The 12,758-nt window shown below is 37.3% G+C and overlaps 1 protein-coding gene across 1 annotated transcript; it reads left to right on the forward strand.

Moving 5' to 3' along the window:
- LOC117338130 lies at positions 1-5,228 on the forward strand. Its single transcript, XM_033899341.1, has 3 exons — positions 1-20; positions 1,313-2,354; positions 2,509-5,228. Exons 2-3 carry the CDS (start codon positions 1,332-1,334, stop codon positions 4,234-4,236), a joined length of 2,751 nt encoding a protein of 916 aa, XP_033755232.1. The 5' UTR covers positions 1-20; positions 1,313-1,331; the 3' UTR covers positions 4,237-5,228.
- Positions 5,229-12,758: the final 7,530 nt, after the last annotated feature.

Genomic DNA, 12,758 nt, shown 5'->3' on the forward strand with positions numbered 1-12,758 from the left:
TCCGGTCACAACGACACCAGGTAAGCTATTCATTTGTAAGTCATATTCAACCACGACACCAGGTTAGTTATTCACTGGTAAATCCTATTCCACCACGGTACCAGGTAAGCTATTAATTGGTAAATCCTATTCCATCACGACACATGGGAAGTTATTAATTGGTAAATCATATTCCACCACGGTACCAGGTAAGTTATTAATTGGTTGATAAATTATATTTCTATTCGAAACCGGGTGCACGTGCTAAGAATGGGATGATGTTTGTACCGGAAACTGATAAAAGCGTCTAGGAATAAAAAGGCAAGTAATATAAATAGCCACACCATGACATACAATCACTGGCTTGTGTAAGTAAAACATATTTAGACAAATCTCTATATATACTGTGTATTGCTTTGTCAGCATCTTTTATTGTTTGACTCGACCGATGTATTGTTTGACGCGGACATTGTGTTTATTAACTCGAATAATGTGTTGCTTGCGTGAACAATGTGTTAATTGATCCAAACAATGCTTGTTTGATATGAACAATGTGTTGTTTTACTTGAGCAATGCATTTTTTGACACGAGTATTGTGTTGTTTGACGTGTACAAAGTGTTGTTTGATTCTAGCAATGTGTTGTTTGACATGAACATTGTATTTTGACTCCAGCAATGTGTTGTTTAACGTGTTAAAATTATTGTTTGATTCGAGCATGGTGTTGTTTGACGTGAACATTGTGTTTGTTGATTCTAGCAATGTGCTGTTTGACGTGAACAATGTATCTTTGACTTGAGCAAAGTGTTATTTGACGTGAACAATTTTAAGTGTTCTTGACTCTAGCATTGAGTTGTTTGACGTGAACAATGTGTTATTTGACGTAAACAATGTGTTATTTGACGTGAACAATGTGTTATTTGACGTGAACAATGTGTTATTTGACGTGAACAATGTGTTATTTGACGTGAACAACGTGTTATTTGACGTGAACAACGCATTTTTGAAGCTGGTTACCGCTGTCTTTACCGTCTGTATTTTGGTTCTTTTGTCCAATAGCACTGTCTTTACGAATGTGGGGTAGTTTAGCGAGCTATAGGTAAACGTGTCCCCCTAAGGCCATCTTACAGTTACTCCCATTATTTGACTTTTCAGGTTTTACACGACTGGATTCCGGATTATCGAGATTAGTAATCGGGCACTAATTTAGTTAAGCTGTTTTTGATTTGATACCTACTTTATATACATAATGTACTATCAATACCGCCACACCTGTCTCAGCTGAAACTCAAAATTGCATTACAATACTTAAACTGTTTGTGATTTAACTTGCAGGGCAGGACAATCACAAATAATGGATTATATGGTGATTTGGATGTGGACGTCGGTGTTTCTCGGGACTGTCACATGTACATTGGCAGTGAACAGGAAGTATGCTACCTATTCTGATAGGATAGCTGCTCGTGAGAAGGTAGTTAATGTAGAAAACGCCTTCCTTAGATTTGTTCTTGAAAAACAAATACTGTTTTGCCCAAGTATTAGTACTTGTACCGTGAAGAACTCGATGTCCTCTGTTTCATCGTGTTGCTCGCCCTGTAGTTGTGACGCTGCCTCCTCACCTATTGAACATTGCCCTGACTACACCGGAAAGGATAACCGATTTGCTTGTCTTCGACCCCAATATATCTACAAACAGAATAAGACAAAATCCAGCATCGAAAGTTATTTCATGATAAATCGATGTCCAGCTAGCTATGAAGACCCTTCTATTGAACGGTTATGTATGCGAGGGCATTCCTTAGACCCGTACAATATCACCTTGGTGTTACCAGTAACGGATATCACTAATGAAATAACATACAAGAACTTATTCTGTGCCATGTGCAACTCAAGATTAGAAGGAGATCTTATAGCCTGGTCTGGCAATGTGAACTGCTCTAGACAATCAACCTCAGAGCCTAAGACTGTTCGAGATCTTCTGGAGATCATTGCTAGTGACGACCAATGTAATATTTTGTTTGAGCCGCCAGTGAATATGTCTTTGACTAAGTGCGACACGTTGGGCAAGATTTCTGAATGTAACGTGACCGGACATTGGAGTGTATTTGATGATGACCTTGACCGGGCGTGTACTAGTTATCGGTCAGTTTACAGGACCTCGTATCAGAACATACACTGTTACATCTGTAACGTCATTGACGAACCGTACCGGTCATGTGACAGAAGAGACACCTTAACACGCTCACAACTATTTCCGTTTCCGCCGATACCGACCTTCTCTGGAGCTATTGACCCGAGTTTGATATCCGACTTACTGTTCCATCGCCATGACGACCAATCAACATGTCCTCCCGGGACTCGATATGACGGAATCAAGGTATCACTCAATGATTTACTACTTTTAGTTTTTGAATATAATTCATACCGTATCCATAGATATTGAAAGACGCATATCCCAAACATCAATATATAAACGAAATGAAATGTAACTGATGACACATACCATAGAACGTTTGTATTTCTTATTTCAGAACACTTGTCGGAAGATTTTCTGCAGCGCTCCACTTGATTACAGAAAAGACGTCTGTACAAGTATCTACAAGTCCGTCAGTCTGCGGCGATATTTCGTCAATCTTATGATAAGTCCACATTATAATGTATCCTACAAATGGCTTCCCGATCCATGGGTGGCAGGGCAACTAGCAGGCTACAGTAAGGAGTATCTCACCAACATATTATTCCCGTTACAGATAGAACAATGTTCTTTTGGTGTTGTAAATTTTGCCAAAATGATTAAAGTGGATTTTAATCTATTTCCCAGAAATAACGAAACTCGGGTCATTTATGTTAACGTTCCTACCGAATTTGTTGTTACCGGCGTGTACAATGACGTCACAATTATGAATCGGGTTATAGAAAGTGAAGTGGAAAGTTACAACACGACTATACGAAATGGCGACATCTTTTTTGACATTTCACCTCTGACGTATGACAAGATGGCGACACTAACAAGGGAGCCTGTGTTCATTAACGGTATCGAACTAACGGATATGACACAACTACCAAGCTTTAGGGGTCAAAGCAGCATGGGAGCGTGTGGGTCCCGTATGCCCACGTACAAGTTATCGAGGTTTACATTTTGTCCAAAAATAAACATTACGAATGATGAATACAATACTACGACAGTTAATGACTCCTTGTGTCTTCCAGACCTTGACCTTTGTTTCAGTCCGGAAGAATTTGAATACAGTGACGTATATATTTCATTATGCAGCGAAAAGTTCTTTGAGAGAGTTGATAAACTGTCGTTAAATAATGCAAAAAATAGCACTACAGATGATACTGTGGAAAGCCGTGTGGGACTGGCGCTGGTTAGCCTGTCTATTCTGTGTCTTGGCGTTACATTCTTGGGTGTTTTTATTATCTACAAACCTCGGACCTCTATGTCATACATGCTAATGGTGCTAGTTGTTTGCCTCATACTCTACAACATAGTGCTGCTCAGCGTTCCGTTTCCTTACGCGTCGTCTTACAGCTGTCGCGTGACAGGTGCCTCACTGCAGTTCACGTCCACCTTGTCTGTTGCCTTATTACAACTCTGTGTACTCCATGTTGGGTTCATGATGCGAGCCAATCAGCACTTCCAAAACCCCTATATTCTAAAAATAATGTATGTGTCTTATCCTGTCATCATGGCATCTATCGTTGCTTCAGTGACGTATTGGTATGTTGCCAGCCATCCACATGACGTCACTGTCCCTTGGATACCATGGGGACTGCCGTGTTACTCCGCTGTAAATTCACTCTCACTTTACATCTCGTGTTTTCCCGTCCTCGCCATGTTAGCCTTGACCTTCTTAGTTTGTCTGGCGCTAGCTGTTTACAGCTATGCCATATCCTTTGAGAAAGATGAAGTTGAACTTGTTCATGTCTTCGGTTTTTATAGCAAACTATCTTTCCTTTTGTTGCTTGTGCAGTCATTCTGGTATCTGATATCTTTCGCGCGCTGGACAGGAAATATTTACCTCTTCCTTGTAATGAACCTTATTTCATCGTTGTACATCATGTTGTGTTCTCTTACGGATTCAAAGCTTAAAGCAGTTTGCACAACTACTGTGGAGAACACTGAAACACACGATCGCAAAATAACTTCCGGTTGTCCATGCAATCCAGCTCGACGACAACCGAAGGATTTCCAGCCGATTAGTGAGGCGATTTCAGAAAATGGCGAGAGTAGGCGAACTTCGAGCCATCTGTAGCTACATTTGTATGATAAGTTTTGCAATTTGTAGTTTCACTTTAATTACACACTAATTAGTTAATTGTCGTTAAATGAAGTCTAGTCGTCCAGAAGTCCAAGGTTCAATCACTAACGAACTGTTGGCATTGCTATTTTGACAACTATGTAGGGAAATCCTTGATAATGAAATGATAAAAATATTACGAAGTGTAAAGATACATAACCATCAGGTTTGCCCGGAGTTGGTACCTAATTCAACATAAAATCAAGTGTAATGTAAATCATCGTGACAGAGAGATACAATTCACCACAGGGTATGGTGAGTTTATAGAAGATAATGCAGTATTCAGAAGGAAAGTTAGAAATATCAATATCAAGACGGAACAAACTGTAGCATTCTTTTTGATATCTCGCTACAATATAACATGTTTTCCATAGTTAAAGAAGCGTCCTGATTGATACCGCTAGAATTGTATCTTATAGCAATAACATCCATAAAGATCCTGTGAAAACATGTTCACAAACTACTGCACTTCTTTTGAAAAATTTCAGGTCAAATTAAAAGAGGAAAATAGTCAATTCATGTCAAGTTCAGGGCAATTTCAGGGCAATTTTACCTCGACGTTTTGCCTCTGTACGCACGATTTCCTTAATACAAATTCCATATGAAGACACAATTGTTGTTGATCATCAATAAACTGTGATATAAATCCTAAATCTCGAACGTCTCCAGTCATGAGTAATACTATAACAGGAGGTTTTACTCTTAATACAGCGGTTAAGGTGTAGAAATTCATATTAAAAGTATTGTTATTATTACTGTTACATAATTAATTGTCTAGTGTTTGTACGCAGAATACGGCTTTCAGATTTTTTTTCATACCTCTTTGAAAAAAATCCGAAAAATGGCGCAAAATATGTGACGTCACAATACGGCCATTGACATTGAGTATTGATTTGTGAAAAAGAATCCCTTATAAGATCAGTTCAATTGTACAAAAAACATGTTATAATTTTGAAAATCGTTTTTAAAAATTAATTATAAGCGTTGATGTCAATTATTTTTTAGTTTCATAGGGGTATCAAAAATAAAAAAAAAAATTTGCAAACTTTTGTAAGAATCCGCGTAAGGATTCATTCAGTTTGGAAACAAGTTTTTTCATACCCCAATGAAACTAAAAAAAATGACATCAATGCTTAACACAAGATTACTGTATGGTTATGATAATCATGATTTGTTTTGTGAATTTTATATAATAAAACATAAATATTTGTATTATGTGTGTACAATCCTTGTTTCTACTATAATGGGTGGATGCTATTCAACTCCCAAGGCATGAAATAATCATTAAAACTGTTGAATAACATTCAGTCGATATCACGCGTGGAATAAACTCTAAATGCGTTTTGATTGGATGACACGTTGACCCTTACCGGGACTATTTTCAATCACGTGGCTCAATGCGATTTGTTGGCTATTACTTCAAGGCCGCTTCACGATGTCCCGAAAATGATAACACAGTACTTTCCTCTGAGCTTGGTGATAGAAGGCTTCTTCTGGTGAACCGAAAGCCTCAAAGTGAAAAAGAGCTGAACTCGTTTAGAACTAACTTCATGTATTTGCAGTTTGTTAAGGATCATGACTTCTTTCCCTACCACATGTCTTTGCTTTCAAAAGCTTCTGATCGAAATGTTCAGCACGGGGATTTCTTTGTAATTTTTTAATTGTATTTATCTATTTGTGGTTGGTCTTGAGGACATAATGTATGTGCCATTAAATTTAAGATACTGATTGGTTTTTAAAACCAGATCATACTGGAATTACGTGTTTCTCTGAGGGAAAATTGTGTATCTATGGCAACAATTTGTGTATCTATGGCAACAATTTGTTTATGTGTACCTGTTTATGTGTACCTGTTTATGTGTACCTGTTTATATGAACCTGTTTATCTGTACCTGTTTATCTGTACATGTTTATGTGTACCTGTTTATATGTACCTGTTTATGTGTACCTGTTTATATGTACCTGTTTATGTGAACCTGTTTATATGTACCTGTTTATGTGTACCTGCTTATGTGTAATTGTTTATATGTACCTGTTTATGTGTAATTGTTTATATGTACCTGTTTATGTGTACCTGTTTATCTGTACCTGTTTATATGTACCTCTTTATGTGTACCTGTTTATATGTACATGTACCTGTTTATGTGTACCTGTTTATGTGTACCTGTTTATGTGAACCTGTTTATATGTACCTGTTAATGTGTACCTGTTTATGTATATCTGTTTGTGTACCTGTTTATATATACCTGTTTATGTGTACCTGTTTATCTGTACCTGTTTATGTGTACCTGTTTATGTGAACCTGTTTATCTGTACCTGTTTATCTGTACCTGTTTATATGTACCTGTTTATATGTACCTGTTTATGTGTACCTGTTTATTTGTAATTGTTTATATGTACCTGTTTATATGTACCTGTTATATGTACCTGTTTTTGTGTACCTGTTTTTGTGTACCTGTTTATGTGTACCTGTTTATATGTACCTGTTTATATGTACCTGTTTATGTGTACCTGTTTATATGTACCTGTTTATGTGTACTTGTTTATGTGTACCTGTTTACGTGTACCTGTTTATATGTACCTGTTTATATGTACCTGTTTATGTGTACCTGTTTATCTGTACCTGTTTATATGTACCTGTTTATGTGTACCTGTTTACGTGTACCTGTTTATATGTACCTGTTTATATGAACCTGTTTATATGTACCTGTTTATCTGTACCTGTTTATATGTACCTGTTTATGTGTACCTGTTTATGTGTACCTGTTTATGTGTACCTGTTTATATGTACCTGTTTATATGTACTTGTTTATGTGTACCTGTTTATATGTACCTGTTTATGTGTACCTGTTTATGTGTACCTGTTTACGTGTACCTGTTTATATGTACCTGTTTATATGTACCTGTTTATCTATGATAAAGGTTTCGTTAAAGTGTATCTGACGCTATTGTTGTTGTTGTTGCTGTTGGTGAGTTTGTCATGCTAATAAAATATAGAGAAACCATTTGGGACACGTCGTGAATAAAACCGCTCAATGATAACTATCAAATATTAATCAATGTTGGACTATGTTGACCGAGCTGACGTGTCAGATGGCATATTGGGAATAGAACACGTGACCGTGGGCTGATTTATAGGTATTGCACGATTACAATAAAGATTCACAATCAATTCTGGTGGCAATATACAGTATATATTAGCGACACAGCATTTTCGAACTTTAAAGGACAAATGTCATTTATTCACAAAGCAACAATTATTTCACCAAGAACTGCCACAAAATAGAGTTCCTCACGAATTATACAAACTGTGTCCTGTTTAGACGATAAGAAAGGCAGACAAAGCACATAGACATTAAACACAGGTACACGACAGCTTAATATGTATAGACAATTCCGATCGTAAAGCCAAATAATCAAGAAGCATTCTATAACCGGAGTAAGGTTCAAGATTTAATCACTGATAAAATGACATCTATCACTCTGAGACGGGTAAAATAGTGATGTATACCAGCAGTGATAAGATGACATCTATCACTCTGAGACGGGTAAAATAGTGATGTATACCAGCTGTGATAAAATGACATCTATCACTCTGGGACGGGTAAAATAGTGATGTATACCAGCTGTGATAAAATGACATCTATCACCCTGAGACGGGTAAAATAGTGATGTATACCATATGTGATAAAATGACATCTATCACTCTGAGACGGGTAAAATAGTGATGTATACCAGCTGTGATAAGATGACATCTATCACTCCGAGACGGGTAAAATAATGATGTATACCAGCTGTGACAAAATGACAGCTATCACCCTGAGACGGGTAAAATAGTGATGTATACCAGCTGTGATAAAATGACAGCTATCACTCTGTGACGGGTAAAATAGTGATGTATACCAGCTGTGATAAAATGACAGCTATCACTCTGGGACGGGTAAAATAGTGATGTATACCAGCTGTGACAAAATGACATCTATCACTCTGGGACGGGTAAAATAGTGATGTATACCAGCTGTGATAAAATGACAGCTGTCACTCTGTGACGGGTAAAATAGTGATGTATACCAGCTGTGATAAAATGACAGCTATCACTCTGGGACGAGTAAAATAGTGATGTATACCAGCTGTGATTAAATGACAGCTATCACTCTGGGACGGGTAAAATAGTGATGTATACCAGCTGTGATAAAATGACAGCTATCACCCTGGGACGGGTAAAATAGTGATGTATACCAGTTGTGATAAAATGACATCTATCACCCTGAGACGGGTAAAATAGTGATGTATACCAGCTGTGATAAAATGACATCTATCACCCTGGGACGGGTAAAATAGTGATGTATACCAGCTGTGATAAAATGACAGCTATCACTCTGGGACGGGTAAAATAGTGATGTATACCAGCTGTGATAAAATGACAGCTATCACCCTGGGACGGGTAAAATAGTGATGTATACCAGCTGTGATAAAATGACATCTATCACCCTGGGACGGGTAAAATAGTGATGTATACCAGTTGTGATAAAATGACATCTATCACCCTGAGACGGGTAAAATAGTGATGTATACCAGCTGTGATAAAATGACAGCTATCACTCTGGGACGGGTAAAATAGTGATGTATACCAGTTGTGATAAAATGACATCTATCACCATGAGACGGGTAAAATAGTGATGTATACCAGCTGTGATGAAATGACAGCTATCACTCTGGGACGGGTAAAATAGTGATGTATACCAGCTGTGATAAAATGACAGCTATCACTCTGAGACGGGTAAAATAATGATGTATACCAGGTGTGATAAAATGACATCTATCACCCTGAGACGGGTAAAATAGTGATGCATACCAGCTGTGATAAAATGACATCTATTACTCTGGGACGGGTAAAATAGTGATGTATACCAGCTGTGATAAAATGACATCTATCACTCTGGGACGGGTAAAATAGTGATGTATACCAGCTGTGATAAAATGACATCTATCACTCTGGGACGGGTAAAATAGTGATGCATACCAGCTGTGATAAAATGACATCTATTACTCTGGGACGGGTAAAATAGTGATGTATACCAGCTGTGATAAAATGACATCTATCACTCTGGGACGGGTAAAATAGTGATGTATACCAGCTGTGATAAAATGACATCTATCACTCTGAGACGGGTAAAATAGTGATGTATACCAGCTGTGCCCATTTGTTAGGTGATTAAGCTAATCAGAGTTGAACAACAATTTCAAAATCCTGATAAAATTATTTCTAGTAAAACTAACTTTACCAAATTTTATGAAACTATAACACTCGTCTATCTCTTCCTTCCTAGCCATTTTAAGGAATACAAATCCACAGATTTTAAAGTAATAGAGAAATGAAGATTTCACTAATCAAGTGATTAAGCTCATCACCTTTTGAACAACTGGGCCCAGAGTGTTAAGGTTAAAAGCAATGACCAATCGGAATAGTGATTCCTGTTTACTATCTACTCTGCATGGTAGACGGAAGAATTGTACCTGTTGATGCCATAGCATGATAAGAGGCGACTAAATATGGGATATTATCCTTTGTCGTCTTCCCAAACATCTTTCTCCTTCCAAATGTCTCCCTTGACACTGCCTCACGTTTTGCCATTAGGTGAACGTTCGCATCTGCGAGGAAGACTTTGGGTTCTGTCGCCTCGCCCAGGCATACCAAAGTATATTCAAATGGTAGTTACGACTCCTGCTAAGCACTCATCTTATTCGGAGTGGGGCGACTGGTTGTTTCAGTGCGGTCGCACTATGAAATATTCCCCCGCCGAGCGAAGAGCGAGAATGCGATAGTGCCCATGCAAATAGCGACAGTGCGCCATTGTCGCTCTTCGCATATCGCATTGTCGTTCTTTACTTGGCGCATTCTCTATCTTTTCATGGCGCACTTCCGCACTGTTCGCGCTACCACACGGAGACAAATCACGAACATACCACCGCCTCCCAACCACTGACACGCATATATCTCGCAAATAGGGGAGACCGTCCTTAACAATAAAAAAACATAACAAACCTGTTTTCTACCCTGAAACTCTGGATAGTTTGATTAGATCTGCAATGACAAAGGGTATAACACATACTGAAACAAACAATGACATAGAGGTGTCGACATACTGTTTACATTGTGACTACCACTTGTCTGAAAACCACCGATTGTAACAGGATATAATTATCATCAGTCAATAAAGAGTTTCCGATTGACTGCATAGCCTAGACCTATCATTTTAGGTATCGTGGTTAATGTCATGTATTATTTAGTTTAGGTTATATTTCCATGCAGGACATAAATTTGATCGAAATATCATTGTATTTATCAAACCTAAATGTTAGCTCTGTAATAGTTCATCCAGTCATTAACGGTACTGGTTTCATTTCCCTTCTGTCCCCAGGGGTCACATCAGCCTCATTTACATATATATATATAATATGGTTGCCCTACCCTTAGTTACCTATAACATGTAACAACCAAGTATGTAGTAGTACGTGCAGACAATGGTGTTGTTTTACCTTTGTCAAAGAGGACTTGAATGTGGCATGTTCGATACCAAAATCAAGGACCTCGAGGTCATACCAAAACGAGGCTCACAACAGTCAAACATAGGCTTAACACTAAACACCAATTTTCTCCGCATATTGTAAGGATATGACACCAGGGCCTCTAAAGGGCAACTTAGGTGATTTTTTTTTTATTTAAAACTCTACCCCTCCTTTACCCATAGTTTGATTACAACCAAATTTAATGTGAAACATCATTGGGGAGCGAAACCATATTTCATATGAATGAGGCAGGTCTGACCCCTCGAGACAGAGGGACAGGGTCCCAAAAGGGGAACTTTGCTGTAATTTATAAGTGAGGCATCACCGATCTGGTTTTAAATTTCAAAACATACCAAAAAATTTAAACAAGATTGCTTATTAGAAAAGCAGTATACATATAGTTGAAGCATTTCAATATCTTAATGTGATAATGATTTTACATATCGTTCAAGATGTATTTAATACCGTATACAAATATTAATACCGTTAAACACCGTATTTAATATTCAAAGCATGATTGCAAACTTGGATGAAAGTCAGATGGACGTTAAGGTCCTTTTGTACGACAGCCCATATACGCCTGGACAATATACACATAAGCAATTGATGTTTGTCCGAGGTTTCCAGAAAAATGTGGTCAAAAACTGCATATGCAGTTGTTTTTTGCCAAGTGTCGGACGCATTTCATCGTCAGATTTTGCTTTGCTTTTTGTTTATTTCGACAACGCAGTGTTGGCCCATAACCGCCTTGGCACATTTCGAGCTTTGCTCAGGTAACTTACATACAATTTGATAATTTCAATTTATGATGATTAGTTATAATGTTAATTCTTAGATTTTCAATCAGGTAGGATACATTATCATGGTCCCAAAGTATATATATGCTATTGTTTCCGGTTGTGTTTTGCAAAAGGAGCAGAGATTGCTGTTGGATTTGCCAATTTTGAAGAGGAAAGAGTTTGCAGTAAGAGTTCTATGATTTATTATGTATTGAAGCCAGTGAAGGTTTGAATTAATGGTGGTATTGAAAGGGGGATGTATATTTCTTTTCCATGTATCTTCATTAAAGTTAAAAATATGGTTCCATTCCTTTGTGCTGTAGGTTTTTAATTGTTTTTGCGAAGTGCTTTTTGAAAATTCCTGAGCGCTTTTTTTGTTTCTATAAGTATGGAAATAAGAGTTAAGGCTGGAAATATATATACAAATGTATATTTTTCTATCTTTCTTGTTCCTTATGAAAGGCTAGATATAATGTTCGACTGGACACTTCTACTATCAACCCAGAACATACCAAGAGGAATAACTCGTGCAAGTTGTACATGGAATGTCATATATGGCATTAAACACTTCAGATCGCACATCACATGGTGAACAAGAAACCGTTGAAACTTTCCCGGTTACATAGTACTATTTGTTAAACAAACGGTAATCCAAACATGTTCAAGGTCATCACGTGTATGTGTGACAATGTTTAATGACATTCACGCATTTTTGAAGCATTTGATGCTACTACAAAATACATTATATATTTCATGTATCAATCCTGAGAATTTATTCAACACAAATATGGCTGAATATTACTTTATTGCACAATTAACATATCTGACCATTTTACGTGTTTACAAAGTAGAGTTGTTCTACAAAATATTTTGAATATCAAATCTGTATCTTCAAATCAGTGATATATCAAAATGCTGGAACACCAATCTACGAGAATTACATATTACTTCAAAACCCTGACTCCTTTTATCAAGCTGTTTCCGATTTAACCTTTAAATAATTATTCAAGTTATGATCATCATGTTGAATTTTTCAGTTTATTTTTAAACAAGTTACATAAGATATCAATAACACAAACCGTGCGTGTACTTATCGGAGTTGTCTTTCTTTGAGTGTAAATAGAACAA

Source organism: Pecten maximus, chromosome 11 (genome assembly GCF_902652985.1).
Source record: "Pecten maximus chromosome 11, xPecMax1.1, whole genome shotgun sequence".
In the NCBI taxonomy this organism is placed as follows: Eukaryota; Metazoa; Mollusca; class Bivalvia; order Pectinida; family Pectinidae; genus Pecten; species Pecten maximus.